This window comes from Rhinoderma darwinii, chromosome 5 (genome assembly GCF_050947455.1).
Source record: "Rhinoderma darwinii isolate aRhiDar2 chromosome 5, aRhiDar2.hap1, whole genome shotgun sequence".
NCBI lineage: Eukaryota > Metazoa > Chordata > Amphibia > Anura > Rhinodermatidae > Rhinoderma > Rhinoderma darwinii.
Window position 1 is genome coordinate 288298853 of NC_134691.1, and position 19373 is coordinate 288318225.

The 19373-nt window shown below is 43.1% G+C and overlaps 1 protein-coding gene across 1 annotated transcript in view; it reads left to right on the forward strand.

Annotated features, from left to right (window-relative positions):
* Positions 1-19373, forward strand: part of JAZF1 (JAZF zinc finger 1) — a 256693-nt gene that overhangs the window by 202915 nt on the left and 34405 nt on the right. The window contains exon 3 of the mRNA XM_075828627.1: positions 538-734. Within this exon, the coding sequence (XP_075684742.1) occupies positions 538-734 (197 nt within the window). The remainder of the gene's footprint in view (positions 1-537; positions 735-19373) is intronic.

Below are 19373 nucleotides of genomic sequence, written 5' to 3' on the forward strand. Positions count from 1 at the left end.
TCTAGATTCGGTATTCTATGAGGAATACAAATATTTTTGTAATACTGACAAGTCATGAGAGATGATCATCTTTTGCTCACTGGTGGTTTTTATTGCTTTTAGTTTATAATAATTTCATCCTTTCTGTAACAGAATCAGAATCTGAACTGACTTCCTGGTGACATTATAGTAGGTCTGTGCACAGCAGTCAATCAGAGCAAGTAGAGCTGCAGTGTAAAGTATGAGGGAGGGCAAATCAGTCTTCTACTAGACAATGGAGCTGTGCTGGATTAATTGATAACTGTGCTTTATTAATTTATGTCAGTTTTAAAACCACAAGTGCACATCTACTGATGTTATTTATGAAGGTTATGTGATGTATAAACAGTATATGACTTGTTTCAGCATAGTCTAGGTAATGGATAGACAACTTTTAGATACACCTGAAACACCATTTGTTTTTCTTATATTCAAAATATCTAATTGCTTAGTATTTTTCCAGCACAAGATTTACTGCTTGTACTCTGAAGGATTTACTTTCTTATTATTTTATCGTAGATTTATGACTGATGCAGCTCGACGTGAACAAGAAACCTTAAAGAAAAAAATTCAGCCTAAGCTCTCACTGACATTATCAAGCTCTGTATCCCGAGGAAATGTGTCAACACCGCCCCGCCATGGTAGTGGCAGCCTCACCCCTCCAGTCACTCCACCCATTACGCCATCTTCTTCATTCCGCAGTAGCACCCCTACAGGTAAGTTAGTGTTAGTACCGCAGATTAGTGATTAGGCCTATAGCTCCTAATATGTGTTCATTCATTGGAATTAGATTTGTCACAGAATAATTAACAAAGGACACATGTTGAGCTCTTTTTGCATTTATATTTTTAACTTTCTATTGATAGGATTAAACATGATATGTCACAGAAATGTATTTTTACATAAAAGGTGATCTCACAGGGACGTGGAAGTTCTAGCACCTGAAGCGGGTGGCCCTGCTTATCTAGAGATTAATCGGTATATTATTTTGCTCTCGATAAACAAAAAGGTGAGCTCCAATGTGACATGTACAATGTGCTAGGTTCTCTTTGAACTGCCTCTGTGCATTTATAGAGGAAATCCAACACCGTATACATGTGACGTAAGGGTAGGTACCTGCAATAGGAGCTTGTGCTTCTGTATCATGTTATGTCAGTATTCTATATGAAGATGATTCTCTTGCGATAGATCCAAAATGGTATTAGAAAAAACAGCATTATTTCAATAAATCGCTTTTATTGTGTCCAAAAGATCGTACAGCGAGTAAGCAACGTTTCGACCTGTTACAGTGGTTGGGTCTTCCTCAAGCTCTTGTGACAGATCATGGAGTAAGGTCATAGCTAAATATAGTTCAGTGTTAGGCTCTGTACATAGTGTATGTTCAACACTCGGAAAATCTCCTGAACATATAGCCCCGATGTATGGAACTGTATCCCATACAATACACACACCTCTCATTGACTCCCAATGTAACAAGTTACACTTTTCAGTATAGTGGCAAAAAAGGAATGCTGACGCATACTGCCCAAATGTATGCCAAAAGGACACTCTTTTGGTATACTTCGGGCCCGTTATCGGTTAAGGGCGATGGTTGGGAGCATTCGGAGCACATACGGTAAACATATACCTCAAACATGATGTGAACACAGCCTAACCTGTTAGTTCATAAGAATGTTACTGCTCTAATACTTCATTATCCATTGATTAATTTCTGGCGTCTTTCTCTTCCTGGATGACTCAGCATGCCCAGGCCCACGGGCAACCCATTGATTTCAATGAGCACCATGTAATGCTTAATTTCCCCTGGGGTGGCATTGCAGAGAAATTAAACTCTTGCTGCCAGGTTCCCGCAGATTACAGCCGAGCACAGGGGGTCGTCTCAACAGAACGACATTCTAGTTAATCATTTCAGTTTTATAACGCTAGAGTCATATTTATATATTATTATTGTTAGTTTTATTTAATTCAAATGTAATTATAATTTAACATTTTTAATAATGTCATTTTTGTGTGCTTCTCTAAATAGTAGCTATGTCTTAAATTTAAAAAGCCACCTTGGAGGCCCCTGTTTTATTCTACACAGGTTTGTGGTATAAGTGGAATAATTGAGCAAGTATGCACCAGACACGCTAAGCCCCATGGATTGGAAAGTCTTATCCCACATCACTGCCCGGAGACACTGCAGTGCAGTCTCGCCTTTTCATATCTGACCATGGACGTCATAAATTCATCTTTTTAGCCTTGAAAGCATCACTCCAAATCATGCTCATTTTGGGACCTGGCAGCTTTTTTATGGTCCACGAGCAGTATATAATGACTTTTAGATTCCAATGTAAACATTCCTTCTCCTGCAGAATGATTAGAATTTGGAAATTGTTCATCATGCATAAAATCTTAGAAGCACCCCAAACAATGTTAGCTAACGGGCATTGCTTTATGGGCTTGACCCTCACTATATTATGTTATCAGTTTAGGCAACATAATTAGGACAAAAAGTTATAATAAATCATTGTGTTGCCAGCTTGGGGTAGCGCACTGTAGAAAGTATAGTCTAGAACCTGGGGAGTGCGCTAAGGGGTCCATCTCACACTGACTGCTTTATTCTTTGACTGCTTTGCAGCGACTAGATGAGGTTTGTAAATTATTAGAAAAGTCAAATCATTTTGCAATTATGAAAATTCATTCTGGAAAGTCATTACAGTTCTAGCTGTCATAGACAATAGGAGAAGCTGGTATTTTAAGGAGAAGTTCTAGCTATAAAAACCTATATTACTAAATTGCAGTCTGTATCGATTGAGGTAAGATTTTAAAGGGGTTATGTGTGGACTGAAAAGTATTAGCAATGTACACACTGCAGTATGTGAGTACACTCGCTAATACACATTCCGATCCCGCGTCGCGCTGATTATAAGATTTTAATAGATTTTTATAATGTTGGCGGGGGACCAGAATCTAACTGCACAGTCTTCCTTCATGACAACACGACTCTTTGTGATGTGACTGGCCCCGCTGTACTCTATGCAAGCGCTGTACTACTGCTTACATAGAGTACAGCAGGGCCGGTCACATGACGAAGTGTCATGTCACCATGAAGGAAGACTGTGCAGTTAGACTTCTGGTCCCCCGCCATTGCTATAAATATATATTTTTAATCTCATAATCAGCGCTGACGTGGGATCAGAATGTGTATTAGCAACTCTACTGCACTGAGTACACTGCTAATAATTTTTGGTCCACACCTAACCCCTTTAAGAGAGATATGTCACACTTACCTTCTTTTCTGGATTTTCCGGGGCTCACCTATAATATCTTCCATAGCCCTGTCGGAGCAGGCATGTCTCCTGCAAAAAACTTGCTGGGAGTCGTCACTAGTGGGAGGTAGCTACTTATGTATTTATGTTGCTACCAATGAATTCAAAGGGAGATCTATAAATATGTATATATTGAGCTCCCCAGTGGTGGACATATACAGCAGAGGGCCTCTGTACAAGAACAGTATATGGACTCTCCAACCATAGAGCATCTCCCTTATCATAGAATATTTAATAATAATTTAGTAATTAGAGTAATTTAGAGCGTCTTAAAGTCACTAGCTCAATCCTTTACATGCAATCTAATCGACAGGATGCTGCTAGCAACTTTTTAGGATGGCAGAGGGCCCTCTTACTTGCTGGGCAACTATTCAGCTGCACAGGTCGCAGATATGGTATGTCCACCCCTGGAGCTACCCCTAGTATTGATTTTTGGGGCACTCTGCTGGCACTGTTAATGTGGAGCACTCTGCTGCCAGTATTGTCGCCACTGGACTCTGGCGCAGTGGTAAAGTGTTCTGTGGAGTAATGAATCACACTTTTCTATCTGGCAGTCTGATGGACAAGTCTGGGTTTGGAAAATGCCAGGAGAACGTTACCTGCCTGACTGCATTGTGCCAACTGTAAAGTTTGGTGGAGGAGGGATAATACCGTGGGGTTGTTTTTCAGGGGTTGGTCTAGGCCCCTTAGTAGCCCTTTTCTGTTCCATCATGACTGTGCCCCAGTGTACAAAACAAGGCCCATAAAGGCATGGTTGGGTGAGTTTGATGTGGAAGAACTTTACTGGCCCACTCAGAGCCCTGACCTCAACCCCATCAAACACCTTTGGGATAAACTAGTATGGAGATTGTTAGCCAGGCCATCTCATCCAACATCAGTGTCTGACCTCACAAATGTTCTTCTGGATAAATGGGCAACAATTCTCACAGCCACACTCCAAAATCTTGTAGAAAGCCTTCTAAGAAGAGTGGAAGCTGATTTAACTGCAACGGGGTGACCAACTCCATATTAACGCCTATGGATTTAGAATGGGATATCAAAAGCTCTTGTAGGTTCAATGTGTAGCCGTCCTAATACTTTTGCCTATATAGTGTATGTTATTATATATCCATGTTTCACATCCATGTAGAGTAACCCGTATGGACAAGCAGAAGATTTTTTTTTTCTTTTTTACATAGCTATGAGTAAATTATACATAATCTAACAATCCAGCCAGTCTGGATAAAAGTTATTAATTCCTGAGTTTAAAAAAACTCCCTAATAATTAATTACAATCGAAGACAAATTTTCCCTTTAGCAATAATTTTCCTTATATATAAAATAACATTGCATTGAGTTTAACAATACATGAAGTATTTCCAATTAAAGATAGTAAGAGGTTAATATATATGCCAAAGTGATTTCATCAATGAATGCCGCAAAATGCAGACGATGTTTAATTTGGCTTCTGCTTAATGGAAGAGTAAAACATACGTTTTTACTTAGCCACTGTTGAAAATGTTAATTTATGATGTGGTCTGGACGTAACTAACTCAGTGTCTGTCATATCCATTACTAAGCTATCGAATTCTTGCTGCATGGAGCTCTGAATGCCAGCAATAAATGAGGAGGCTTGTTTCTGTCTACCAAATATTTTTGTATTTTTACGCAATAAATTGTATTTCCTGGCATTTCTCTATCTGAGTACAAAGGAACCATTTTGGAACTAATCCTAATTTAGGTCATTTGTATGACTCGAGTTTCAAGCATATAATTTCATGATTTAATATTTTTCTATTTTTTACCATAATTAATGTGTAACAGTTACTGTAGTGAAAAACTTTAAGGGTATGTTCACACGTTGCAGAAATTTCTGCCAGTGAAAATCCATTACATACGCGTGAATGGGGTTGTTTCTGCAGCATGGGCATGTACTTTTACAAAGCCCATTCAGATGTATGGGACAGGCGTAAAAATTTCTGCAACAAATCTGTTGCATGTGAACATACCCTTTGGGTACGGTTCCACATAGTGGCGGCTGCATGCAACCAAAACTACGTACATATGCATTATCGAATAGCCACACTATTTTACCGATTATACCCAGCAAAATCATGCAGCCTTTGACCACTGTAAATGGGTGTGGTTTAGACCACATCTGGCCACCGCTACACTGGATTATACTCTTATCAAACTTCTTTAAATTAGAATTTGTCAATTATTTGTAAACAATCACACCAACCAAACAAGCTCAAGGTGTGGTATTTGCAGTATGGGCGTGCCAAATAAAGTGCACCCTGTATGCCAATGAGTCCCCCTCCCCTCAGCAAGTACCCTGACAAGTACTTCTAAGAAGCCAGAGGTTTAGTTGGGAACCGCCTTGGCTCTGGTAATTGGTCATAAGGCCTGGAAGGTGTTTATTTAGTGGACGCTAAGATATCAGATTCCTCCTAAAAGGAAAAAACTAAAAAGCCTTTGAAGAAAGGAAAAACTGTGAGACATATGTCCATCGTAGAACATCATTTTACATATTTTATATAGATATAATCTACATAAAAAGTTGTGTATCTTTGGAAATACATCAGTTACTGATCCTCACTTACAGTCTATATTATTGTTCAGAGCGGCAATCACAATTCTGCAGACTTCGGTGTGACATTGCTTGTTGTCTCAATTGTTGCTCTGGTAATATGTATCTGGGAAGTATTTACACCAGGCACCCTGCAGTAATCTCATATAGGTAAAACTCACTGTCCCACTGCATTCTAGGAGCTCAGATGTGTGTCTGAGAAGAAGATTGTCCACTGTTTCCAATATCTATTAGCAGAACTGTGAATGCTGCTCTGGGAAGTAACAAAGGCTGTAACTCAGGATCAGTACAAGATAAGTAATGCAATGCATTTAATTTTATTGTAGCTGGTATCCATATACTAACCTTAAAATTGTGGACATACCCTTTAAAAATGCATATTTGAACTATAGCAGTTGACTGACCCCTTCAGCCAAGCCTGGCCCTAGAATATAACCAGATAGAACTTTGGGGTGGGGAGATTTCTTCTCTAGATTCGATCTCAGGTCCAAATGATTATGTAATAGCCTTATGCTCTCTCGTAAACGAACCGGATCTTTAGAAAAACCAACCTCTAGACCAGAAAAACAAGCTTGACAAGTATAATAGTATATTAATGATCACATGCCTAAATCATATTGTATACAGATATACAAAATGGTTTGTTACCAGAATTGCAATAAATTCATCTGTGGAGGGAGAATGGCACAGTCAGTGAAGATGTCCTCACTCACATATTTGCTATATGCCAGAATACACTTTAAAATCAAAGGATATGGTAGTTGTACATTCTTTATAGAGCGGGTGTGGCTTTCAGCAACACTTTATGTTTAAAGGGGTTATCTGGGTTCTGACATTTTTTTGCAATTGCTGCAAATTAGATCAATTAAGAAAAGATGCTTCCCCGACGATCCAGCGCTAACGCATTCGGCAATCATGGTGATTGTTTACGTGCACGTACCATGTGACTTCTGCAGCCAATCAGAGGCCTCAGCGGGGCTCAGCGCTGATGAATCATATTTTTGGCATTATAACACATGCCTGCTGAACCCTCTGATTGGTTGCAGCAGTCACATGCTATGTGCATGTAAACAATCACCACGAGTGCCGCTGAAGCATCAGCACTGGATCGCCAGGGTGAGTACTGCCTAATTTCATAACTTATCTCATTTGCAGCCATTACAAAAAAAAAAAACAGAATCCAGATAACCCCTTTAATGTAGTATGCCTTTTCTTAATTTCTCAGTAGACTAATAATCAAGTACCAGACCCAATTGGCTCAGTATAACCATTTTTCTGACGGGTGGTTTTGTTGCTTGTGGTTTATAATCCTTCTTTTCTGACTATAATAAAAATCTGTTCTCCACACTCTGGCTTCTTGGTGAACCTTTGGTGGGCTTGTTCTTATACACAGCAGAAAATCTGAGAAAACACTGTTGCAGTGTAAAGCATGGAGGAGAGGGACGAAGGAGTGGAGTGAGCACAGTCTAAATAGCAGCTAAGCAATACCCAAAGGATATATGAGTTAAAGCGGATCTGTCATCATATTATATTGCCCTGTTTAAGGAGAGCATATTACAGGAACAGGTCCCCTATAGTATTATCCCAATTGGCACAGAAAATATTGGCCCATTTGGCTAATAGATCCTAATAAAGAATACAGAGGACTCATAGTTATGCCCACTGTCTTCATGAAGGAAGTGCGCCCCCATTCATCTCCCCTCGTCCTTCTCACCAGTAATTGATGGCAGTTGTGTATACATGCAGATTGCAGATACACGGCAGCCATCAATCACTGCAGAGAGGGGATGGAGGGGACTACTACCATGATAAATACAATAACTACGAGTCCACTGTATTTTCTATTAGGCCATTTTTGTGCCATTTGGGCTAATAATAGAATGGACTTGTCCCTTTAATATGTTGCCAATAACAAAATAGCATAGTATGATGACAGATCCACTTTATCATATGCTTTAAATTCAGATGCCGTGCTTTATGATCTGGTGGGTGGTCCATATTGATTTCAGCAACTGTTACCTTCAGCAACACTCAGAATGACACAGCTGGTGTACAAGGATATATTACCACCCACATTTTTTTGTTAATTCTCTTTATTTGGGTTTGCAGTAATATACAAGGTATTGCGAAGAATTAAAAAATTTTTTTGTTTCTTTATATACAGTAAAATTTCTGTAATCTGGCTGTATGCAGTACACGAATAATCACCCAGTCATCAAACAGAAGGGGTAAATGAAGTTTGAACTTCTTCATATAGTTGGAGTTTTTTATTATATAATTGATAATATGAGTCTAATAACATTGACATCGGAATATTACTCTATATAATTATTTATTTATCTGATAGGATTGGGGATAAACCTGGTAGGTCCCTTGACTTCCATATAGACAGTGGGTGTAATGGCAGGAAGGAGGTGAAGGGAACAAGTGAGCCCTAATCTACCCACCGCCCTGTCCCTGCCTACTTGCAACGACCCGCCCTAGGCGACGGGGTACAACTTGGCGGCGGTCCCTACGCTGTCTAAGTGCAAGGGAGTACAAACAGGGAACACGCAAGGGAAGGGGCAGTAGCCCACGGAACGCCGCGAGGAAACGGAGCGGTGAATGAGTAGTCAGGATCAGGATGAAGTGGAGTATACCAACGAGAGCACGGAGCAGGAAGCAAGCCAGGGGCAAAGCGAAGCAGGATAAGCGGAACTGAAGCAAGGCAGAAGCAGGCTGGAGCAAGGCAGCAGTGGGGCCAGGAATCCAAGAAGAATAACAAGCACTGAGGAAGAGAACACGGCAGGTATAAATGGACAGGGGGCGGAGCTAACTCGGACTGACCAGGCCGCGATAGGCTCTCCCACTCCTGAGCCTGCCACCCTGGTTGGTGGGAGCCGGTGTCAGTCTAAGAGGTCTGGCCTCAGGTGTCGACTGATTAATCCCGGGAGTATACACAGACGTAGTACCTGGCAGATCCTTTACAGTACTCCCCCTTTTATGAGGGGCCACCGGACCCTTACTAAGAGGACCCGGTTTAGTGGGGAAGAGAAGGTGGAACCTCCTGATCAATACCCCAGCGTGAACATCACGAGCAGGTACCCAAGTCCTCTCCTCCGGCCCGTATCCTCTCCAATGGACCAGGTACTGGAGGGAGCCCTGGATCATCCTACTGTCCATAATCTTGGCCACCTCGAATTCCACCCCCTCAGGGGTGAGAACGGGAACAGGAGGTTTCCTCGAGGGGGACCAGGACGAGGAGCAGCGTTTAAGGAGGGAGGCATGGAAGACGTCATGTATGCGAAAGGATGGGGGCAGCACCAGACGGAAGGATACAGGGTTGAGGACTTCAATGATCTTATAAGGTCCAATAAATCGGGGAGCAAACTTCCTGGACGGGACCTTAAGGCGCAAGTTCCTGGACGACAACCAGACCAGATCCCCGACGACAAACCGGGGGTTAGCAGAACGTCTACTATCAGCCTGAATCTTTTGTACGCTCTGGGACGCCTCTAGGTTCTTCTGAACCTGGGCCCAGACTGTGCACAGTTCCCGATGAACTTCCTCTACCTCGGGATTATTGGAACAACCAGGAGAAACGGAGGAGAACCTTGGGTTAAACCCGAAATTTCAGAAAAACGGGGAGACCCCTGACGAGTTACTGACACCGGTTATTCAGGGAAAATTCGGCAAGGGGAAGGAATGAGACCCAATCAAATTGACAGTCAGAGATGAAACACCTTAAATATTGTTCCAGGGATTGGTTAGTCCTTTCCGTTTGGCCATTAGTTTCGGGATGGAAGGCGGAGGAGAAGGACAGATCAATCTCCAACTTTTTACAAAAAGCTCTCCAAAATAAGGAAACAAATTGTACCCCTCTGTCAGAAACGATATTGACTGGGGCCACATGGAGACGCAGGATGTGTTTAACAAACAAAGAAGCTAACGTCTTGGCGTTAGGTAGTTTCTTAAGGGGCACAAAGTGGCACATCTTGCTGAAGCGGTCTACTACCACCCACACCACCGACTTGCCCTGAGATGGAGGCAAATCGGTGATAAAATCCATGGAGATATGGGTCCAAGGTCTCTGGGGAATGGGCAAGGAACGTAGTAAGCCCGCAGGTCGGGACCTAGGGGTCTTGGACCTAGCACAAACCTCACAAGCGGCGACGTAAGCCCTAACGTCTTTAGGCAACCCAGGCCACCAATAGTTTCTGGTAATGAGGTGTTTGGTACCCAAGATGCCAGGATGACCAGATAGTGCGGAGTCATGGTTTTCCCTGAGTACCCTTAGCCGGTATTGCAGGGGGACAAACAGTTTGTCCCCAGGGAGGTTCCCGGGAGCTGAACCTTGATCAGCCGAGATGTCAGAAGCTAAATCAGAATCAGTGGCAGAAACGATTATACCAGGGGGTAAAATACAAGCAGGATCCTTCTCGGAAGGAGGATTGGCCATGAAACTACGTGACAGTGCATCAGCCTTAATATTTTTGGACCCAGCCCTATAGGTTAACCAAGAAATTAAACCTGGTAAAGAATAGTGCCCAACGAGCTTGTCTAGGATTAAGCCTCCGGGCAGATTCTAGGAAAACCAGATTCTTGTGGTCAGTAAGGACCGTTACCTGGTGTCTGGCCCCCTCCAGGAAGTGACGCCACTCTTCAAAAGCCCATTTAATGGCTAAAAGTTCGCGGTTGCCAATATCATAGTTACTCTCCGTGGGCGAAAACTTCCTAGAGAAGTAAGCACAGGGGCGGAGATGGGTGAGGGAGCTGGTACCCTGGGACAAGACGGCCCCCACTCCCACCTCGGATGCGTCAACCTCCACAATAAATGGCTCCCTTTGGTTGGGCTGAACCAGCACGGGGGCCGAGATAAAGCACTTCTTGAGGGTCTCAAAAGCCTGGACGGCCTCAGGGGGCCAATGGAGGACATCAGCACCCTTGCGAGTAAGGTCCGTAAGAGGCTTAGCGACGACCGAGAAGTTGGCAATAAATCTCCTGTAATAGTTAGCGAACCCCAAAAAACACTGTAGCGCCTTCAGGGAGGCAGGTTGGACCCATTCCACCACAGCCTGAACCTTGGCAGGGTCCATGCGGAATTCATGAGGAGTGAGGATTTGACCTAAAAATGGTATCTCCTGTACCCCAAACACACATTTTTCGGTCTTCGCAAACAGATTATTTTCCCGGAGGACCTTCCTGACATGCTCCACGTGGGAGGACCAGTCCTTGGAAAACACCAGTATGTCATCAAGGTACACTACAAGAAAATTACCCAGGTAATCTCTCAGGATTTCATTAATAAAATTCTGGAAGACGGCAGGGGCATTACACAACCCAAAGGGCATGACCAGGTATTCGAAATGACCTTCGGGTGTGTTGAACGCAGTTTTCCACTCATCCCCCTCTTTGATGCGGATAAGGTTATATGCCCCCCGTAGATCGAACTTAGAAAACCATTGGGCCCCCTGAACCTGATTAAAAAGATCCGGAATCAAAGGAAGGGGATACTGGTTCCTTACGGTGACCTTATTCAGGTTCCGATAATCAATGCACGGCCTAAGACCACCATCCTTCTTCCCCACGAAGAAGAAGCCAGCACCTACAGGAGAAGTCGAGGGGCGATTGAAATCCTTGGCCAGGCATTCTTGGATATACTCCCTCATAGCTTCACGTTCAGGACATGAAAGATTAAATATCCTACCCTTAGGAAGCTTGGCACCAGGCACCAAATCGATGGCGCAATCGTAATCTCTATGAGGGGGCAACACCTCGGAGGCCTCCTTAGAAAACACATCAGCGAAGTCCTGAACAAACTCAGGAAGCGTGTTTACCTCCTCCCGGGGAGAAATAGAGTTAACCGAAAGACATGACATCAGGCATTCACTACCCCATTTGGTGAGATCCCCAGTATTCCAATCAAACGTGGGATTATGCATCTGCAACCAGGGAAGACCTAATACCAGATCGGACGATAATCCCTGCATCACCAGTACAGAGCACTGCTCCAAATGCATGGAGCCAACAAGGAGTTCAAAAACAGGAGTATGCTGCGTAAAATAACCATTAGCAAGAGGAGTGGAGTCGATACCCACTACCGGGATAGGATAAGGCAAATCAATAAAAGGCATTTTTAGAGACATAGCAAATTCCACAGACATGATATTAGCAGATGAGCCAGAATCCACGAAGGCACTGCCCATGGCAGACCGGCCAGCAAACGAGACCTGAAAGGGAAGCAAAATTTTATTGCGTTTCATATTAACGGGAAATACCTGTGCGCCCAAGTGACCTCCCCGATGATCACTTAGGCGCGGAAGTTTTCCGGCTGTTTATTCTTGCGCCTGGGACAGGTGTTCAGTAGATGCTTGTCGTCCCCACAATAGAAGCAGAGACCATTCTTCCTGCGAAACTCTCTACGTTGTCGAGGGGACATGGAGGCCCCGAGTTGCATAGGTACCTCCGAGTCCTCCGTGGAAGAGCGAGGAGACGGGACCTCGGGGGGAATCGCAGGGAAGTCAGCGGGGAACACATTGAAACGTTCAAGCTGACGTTCCCTGAGACGTCGGTCAAGTCATACTGCTAGGGCCATAACCTGGTCTAGGGAGTCAGAAGAGGGGTAGCTAACCAGCAGATCCTTCAGGGCGTCAGATAATGCTAACCTAAACTGGCACCTTAGGGCCGGGTCGTTCCACCGAGAAGCTACACACCACTTTCTAAAATCAGAACAGTATTCCTCAACAGTTCTCCTACCCTGACGTAAGGTCACCAGCTGACTCTCGGCTAAGGCAGTCCTGTCAGTCTCGTCGTAAATGAGTCCGAGGGCAGAGAAAAAACGATCAACGGAGGAAAGTTCAGGGGCGTCAGGAGCCAAGGAGAAGGCCCACTCTTGGGGCCCTTCCTGGAGTCGGGATATAACGATACCCACCCGCTGATTCTCGGAACCTGAGGAGTGAGGTTTTAGGCGGAAATAAAGTCTGCAACTCTCCCGGAAAGAGAGAAAAGTCTTACGGTCCCCTGAGAACCGATCAGGTAACTTGAGGTCGGGTTCTAGAGGTGAGGTGAGGGGTACTACTAAGGCAACGTCACCCTGGTTGACCCTCTGAGCCAGGGCCTGGACCTGTAGGGAGAGGCCCTGCATCTGCTGGGTCAGGGTCTCAAGGGGGTCCATGATAGCGTCAGCGTAGGAGAAATGGTAGACTAGGTATGGGCTTGTTATTATGTAATGGCAGGAAGGAGGTGAAGGGAACAAGTGAGCCCTAATCTACCCACCGCCCTGTCCCTGCCTACTTGCAACGACCCGCCCTAGGCGACGGGGTACAACTTGGCGGTGGTCCCTACGCTGTCTAAGTGCAAGGGAGTACAAACAGGGAACACGCAAGGGAAGGGGCAGTAGCCCACGGAACGCCGCGAGGAAACGGAGCGGTGAATGAGTAGTCAGGATCAAGATGAAGTGGAGTATACCAACGAGAGCACGGAGCAGGAAGCAAGCCAGGGGCAAAGCGAAGCAGGATAAGCGGAACTGAAGCAAGGCAGAAGCACGGCAGAAGCAGGCTGGAGCAAGGCAGCAGTGGGGCCAGGAATCCAAGAAGAATAACAAGCACTGAGGAAGAGAACACGGCAGGTATAAATGGACAGGGGGCGGAGCTAACTCGGACTGACCAGGCCACGATAGGCTCTCCCACTCCTGAGCCGGCCACCCTGGTTGGTGGGAGCCGGTGTCAGTCTAAGAGGTCTGGCCTCAGGTGTCGACTGATTAATCTCGGGAGTATACACAGACGTAGTACCTGGCAGATCCTTTACAGTGGGCCTCAGGTATATAAACTGATGCCAATGACAGACAACAAATCACTGCTTTTATTTTCTAACCTGTCAAATCTGACTTTTGACCCACCTTGCGTGTTCAGTATTATTATATTATTACAGTTTTCTTAAAGTAAAAATTTACTACATGTAAAATTTTGTAAAATGTCATGTTTTATTGAGAACATATATTTATTTATTGGAGTATAACCCTTTTCTTTGCTCAGTGATATTCTGTAAAGAAGGCAGTCGTGGGACACTGTCTCTTGGCTTTATATCAGTGACCCTTCCCAATCCCCCAAGGCAAATAGCGGAGATGGATAATGACTTTCCTTCAGTATGAAGGCTCCATTTGGAGGGGCACATCAGCACATGTCTAATGAATGAATTGCGACTGTATTGCCTTCATCCATATTTGGTAACCCCCAAGGATTCATAAATTTGGACTTGCATAGACCACACCTTAGTCCATTGCATGATGTCACTTCCTGAGATTCCTACTTCAGATTTTCCAGTGATTCTGATAGAAGTATGTCCCAAAAGTAACTGCGCAGCTAGAGAGCATATTATTCACAGCAGCTTTCCAGGCCTTTGTCCATAATGTTTTACACTTAAACTTTTTTTTCAATTGATGTGTTTTTCCCAAGTAACCAGTTCTAGTGCCACTGGAACTACAGTACTTACTCACCTCCCTCCTTACATCCCGGCAAGACTCGTGATATAGTCCCCTGTCCTCTCCACCAAAATCACAAGTAGACAAGTCACTGCTATACCTAAGATAAAATCACACATATCCTGACATACTTTGTGCTGCTGTGAACATATGTGAATTTATTAAATGCAGATAGTTTTGTCTATGTGAAAACTGGAGACTTCCATATAAAGTGGAGGTAAAATCTGAATAAAGTAAGGTGTTATAAAACTTGGTAACTCTTATTGTTAACACTATTCTTGAAGTCATACTCACAAAGATCCAGGACACTAGGGTCTGTGGTTCTGTTAGTCAGGGTCCCTATATTGAAATGGTGATTATAAAGTAACCCTCTGGTCCTGCGACAACATTTTAAATATGATGGGGTATATGGAGCAATATTACCTTGTGCCCTCCAGTTGTGCCCCACTGCCATGGATCCGCCACTTTGGGGTCCCCTCTGTGTTGTCCCAACATGGCTGCAGTGCTTCTTAGACTACGGGTCTGATACACTCCCACTGTTCTCAGATTGGCCGGAGCTGCTCACGTGAGCAGTTCTGGCCAATCTGAGAACAAAGGGAATGTCTTAGACTCAGTCTGTGAAGCGCTGTGGCCAATTTGGGACAACACAGAGGGGACTTCAAAGCGGATCCAGGGCACAACTGGAGGGCACCAGGTAATATTACTCCATATATCCCAGGAGAGGCTTGGCATGCAACGTGGAAATTTTATACATTTATGAGCGCTTTTTACTTTGTCACTTTTTGAGTATATGGAATAAAGTACCAAAAGATTTAATCCAACGCCGCAGTCTGCGATATGTTTGTCTGCTTTTATCCTTTGCAGAACCACTTTATGTGAAGGCTCCAGACCTGGCCGTAGAAACACCAAGTGTGTTCTGATCCTTCATCTACCACATCTAACCTCCTTGATATTGGGGATAGTGAGGAATTTTTCCTGGAGTCAGTGTATTGAATTTTTATCCGGACAATACAGTGTGTAGCCCTATTGCATAGAATTTTTATATCCATATATCCCATCACATTTATAATTTTGACCTGGGACCGGAGGGTCGTTTTAAGCGTCCCTGTACCTACAGAGCTGACCTGGAGGAATTGAAGTAGCCATCATTGAATTTCATTCCCTGTCCAATGACATTGTGACTCTACAGGGACAATAAAATCCATTTATGACTCTTTCACACTTTAACTTGCAGTGACCACCTTGTTTCCTCCAGTTCTGTAGCCACAGGGACAGCTAAAGGACCCTGCCAAACTGCCATACAACACCACAAACCTTCGCTTTCAGGACCTCTGTAATCATAGCTTTTAGATTAGTGGGATATTAGTGTTCAGTGCAGTCAAATCAGAATTTTAGGTTTTATTTTGCTCCCCCCTCAGATACGCATTACCACTATTTCTCTCAGAAAAGATTGTCATTTAATAACTAATTTGAACAATATCCTTGCGCTGACTGTGGTTTGCTGGCTCGCTATGCACTGCTTTTAAGTCAGCTTTACAAAGTCTATAGAAAAACAATCATAATCTCATTCTCTATAAATCAATAGTAAAACACTCAGTTTTGTCTTGTATTAGGTGATAAGAAGACTGAAGGTAGATTCTGGTTACAGTAATATAAAATAATTGAAATTTGATAGTGTAACTCCCACTGCTGTGTGTGTCCACAGTTCTACATTACCGTCCCTGGCACAGAGATCACAAAGAAGTCAAGAGATGTGGAGCAGACAGCGCTTACCTATCCCTGTATGTCTGTAGCCATAGAAGAAACTCCACCACTTTGTGAGCTCAGGACATTTCTGTTATTGCTGCAATTGTGGAATCATAACATGTCAAAACCACCGGAGGACTAATGGAGTGTAAAATAAAACATTAGCATTCTGACCCAGAGATTTAAAGTTCAGGGCTTTTCATAAATGTCACTTCATCATTTGTATCAGGGAATCACCTACCCTTGATCACCCTCACCAAGTAATGCCACATACACTTACATATTCCCTGAAAGGTTAGATTTATTTATGAGCCACAGAATTGATGGATTGATGATCAATGTATATATATGCCCAAAATGTACAAAAAAAACATCAATGCCCAAATAATGAAAGCTTATGTGTTTTTGGATGCTTCTATTTTCCTAGTCTGCACAGTGTTTTACTTGGTAGGGTATCAGTTTGTGCTCCAGAGCTGCTGTCGTTTCTGCGACTGTGAACAGGAAGTTGCAACCATAGGCAGCCATTTTGGAAGCTATGGAGAACTGTCTTTGGTCACCTAGCACGCATATATGTATGTAAGACTCTTACTTGCTCTAGTCACTCTCTTCTCTCTGTATTTATAATGAATTCTTATTTTCTTCTCTGGATCCCATATTACTAAGGCATTTGGCAAGGTGGCCAAAGTGTGTCTTGGTAGCCACATGCAATTTGTGGGCCTCTTTCATGTGGCTCCTGACTACCCAAACCTCAGCCTAAATAAGTGTCCAGGATTAAGTGATCAGGTCCTGTATTCCTGGAACTGCCCAGCATTCTGCAACTGCCCGAACTCTAGTGCTCATATCTTATTGGCACAGAAAGTGGTAGCTACATAAGTGGTTTCTGCTTGGCTACTTGCATGTAAGTTCTTAATAAATGAGCAGACACAAGTGCAGGACCATGACGGTAGTTAGTGCATTGTTTTATGTGGACACTGTGGCTAACGTATCTTGAAGGGCATAGTTGTTACAGCAGTGGGCACTGCTATCTGATTGGATGTATTTTATGCACACTACTGTAAGGCTGGCAGAATATTTTAAGTTATTTTATATGGCAAACACAATGGTATGGGCGATACTGTGTTGATGGTATTACTTTGCAGACACTATTAAATTTCTTAATGGGCACAACTGTGGTGTATAGATACATGTTGGCACCACTGTATAAGTAATATGTGGCACTAAGACACTTCCGTTGGCCGTACAAACGACGGATCCGTGAAACACGGACCACACACACGGATGGCTTCCGTGTGCAGTCTGTAGTTTCAACAGCCCAAATGAATGAAATCGCCAAGACTATTCCGTCAAAAACGGATAGGAGTATTGTCCTATTTTTGTCTAAATGGCCACACGGTTCCGTTAAAACAACGGAAGTGTGTATGGCCCCATAGAGATGAATGTGTCAGTGTGCTATCCGTTAAAAAAACAGATGGCACACTGAAGAAAATAACTGAAGTGGGCATGAGGCCTAAGGTGTGAATAGCTAAAAACAGTCCTACTTGGAAAAATTCAAGGGCATCATTTGCACCTCTGAATATTTACTCTTTTAACTGGTACAGTATTGTTTTGAGGTTATATAATAGTGTTGTTTTTGACCAGGAAAGGAGAATTCATCTGCAAAATTTGCTATGGCACATGCTTCAATACTTCCATGATTTGGTCACCCGAATGTCAGTTAGCCATTTTTTACACTCCTCAAAGGCAGTAGACAGGCCACCCCTGTTACTTTACCTAGATGGAGGATACCAAGCAGTTCCCTAAAAAATTAATGGTGAATGGCCCTTCACAATGGAATACGGGCTCTATCGGGAACCAGGCCACAGGCCCATAATAAGCATGGTGGTAACGGTGAACCCGCTGAATGAGAAACAAAACCTATAACTTGGAGTCTAACACACGAGAAATACATTAAAACAATGAAAGTTTATTGGATCAATTAAAATAAACACATATATAAAAACATAGAGATGATTACCACAAGAAAAAATGGACAACCAGAACATATATCACAGAGCGGCACTATATAGACAGACTACGCACACCTGGTCTGATAACAATACATGTTTGAAAAAATGGTGTGCAAGAAGCCCACTGTATGCCAATACAAAGTGCTAAGTAATAAATGCAAAAACAATGCGTTCGCTATATAGTTTCACTTCATAATGTAACTGGGACAACAGCCCATACGTGGTTGCAGTGAATAGCAAAAAGTGTATCCACATCACAAATGAAAATAACTATTGCATTATGTGAGAATGTCACTTACCCATCTCAAGGTTTAGATGTCTAGCGTCCACCCCGACGCGCGTTTCGGCCCGGAAGCCTTCGTCTGGGGGCCACCCCTGTTATATGGAAGCCACATAATTGTTATGAAGACTGGACCTCTACGCAATATTTCATGTCTACCTAAACTTCTTTCAGTAGACGGTGCCATACTTTGCTTTAGGTACTTTTACTGCGCTACTGGACCAGAAAAAAAATTCTACGTTTATATGCCATTTGACACATCTTTACCTTTAAAATAAGTTATAATTCTTGCCTGTTTACTGTTTTGTCATTCATTTTGGATAGTGTAAAGACATTCAATGGATAGATTATCCAAACAAGTATCCGAATGTGAATAACAGAACATGTGTTTTCACGGTTACCTTATTTCCGACTTTGATGCATAGCCGTTTCTTTTGACCCAGATTTAGCTTTGAAGGCTGCAGTTTCAGGGATAGTGTTTGCTGTAGAGATGTAACGTGGTCTGCTGTGAAAGAACATTGCGGATTACAGGACCACCCTGGATGTGAAAAAGCTTCCTGGCATACTCACATTTGCAGAATGTCTTTAGAAGTATTTTATTTAAGTAATCCTAATATTATACCTAGGACTGCCACAGTGGGTGTCAGCGACTGGCACAGCGCTCATGTTAAATTGCTCTTAGATACACAACAGATTAAAGGGAAAGTTATCCTTCCATCTTTTTCATAAGTCATTTAAGGCACTGCTGGGATTGCCTGGCTCACTTTATCTTCCTCACCCTGAAAGCGTTTGAAAATATAAGCGAACAGCGCCTGATGCTGGCTCTAAACTCGTAAAAAATTTTATTTAAATATTAAAACTTTTTAAAATTGCATTATTAGACCTATAGACCAAAATCCAAGGTGCCGTTTTAGTAGAAGAAAAACAAAACGGGAAAAGTTTATATATTGAGGCAATAAAGGAAATATATGTTTAATTATTTTAA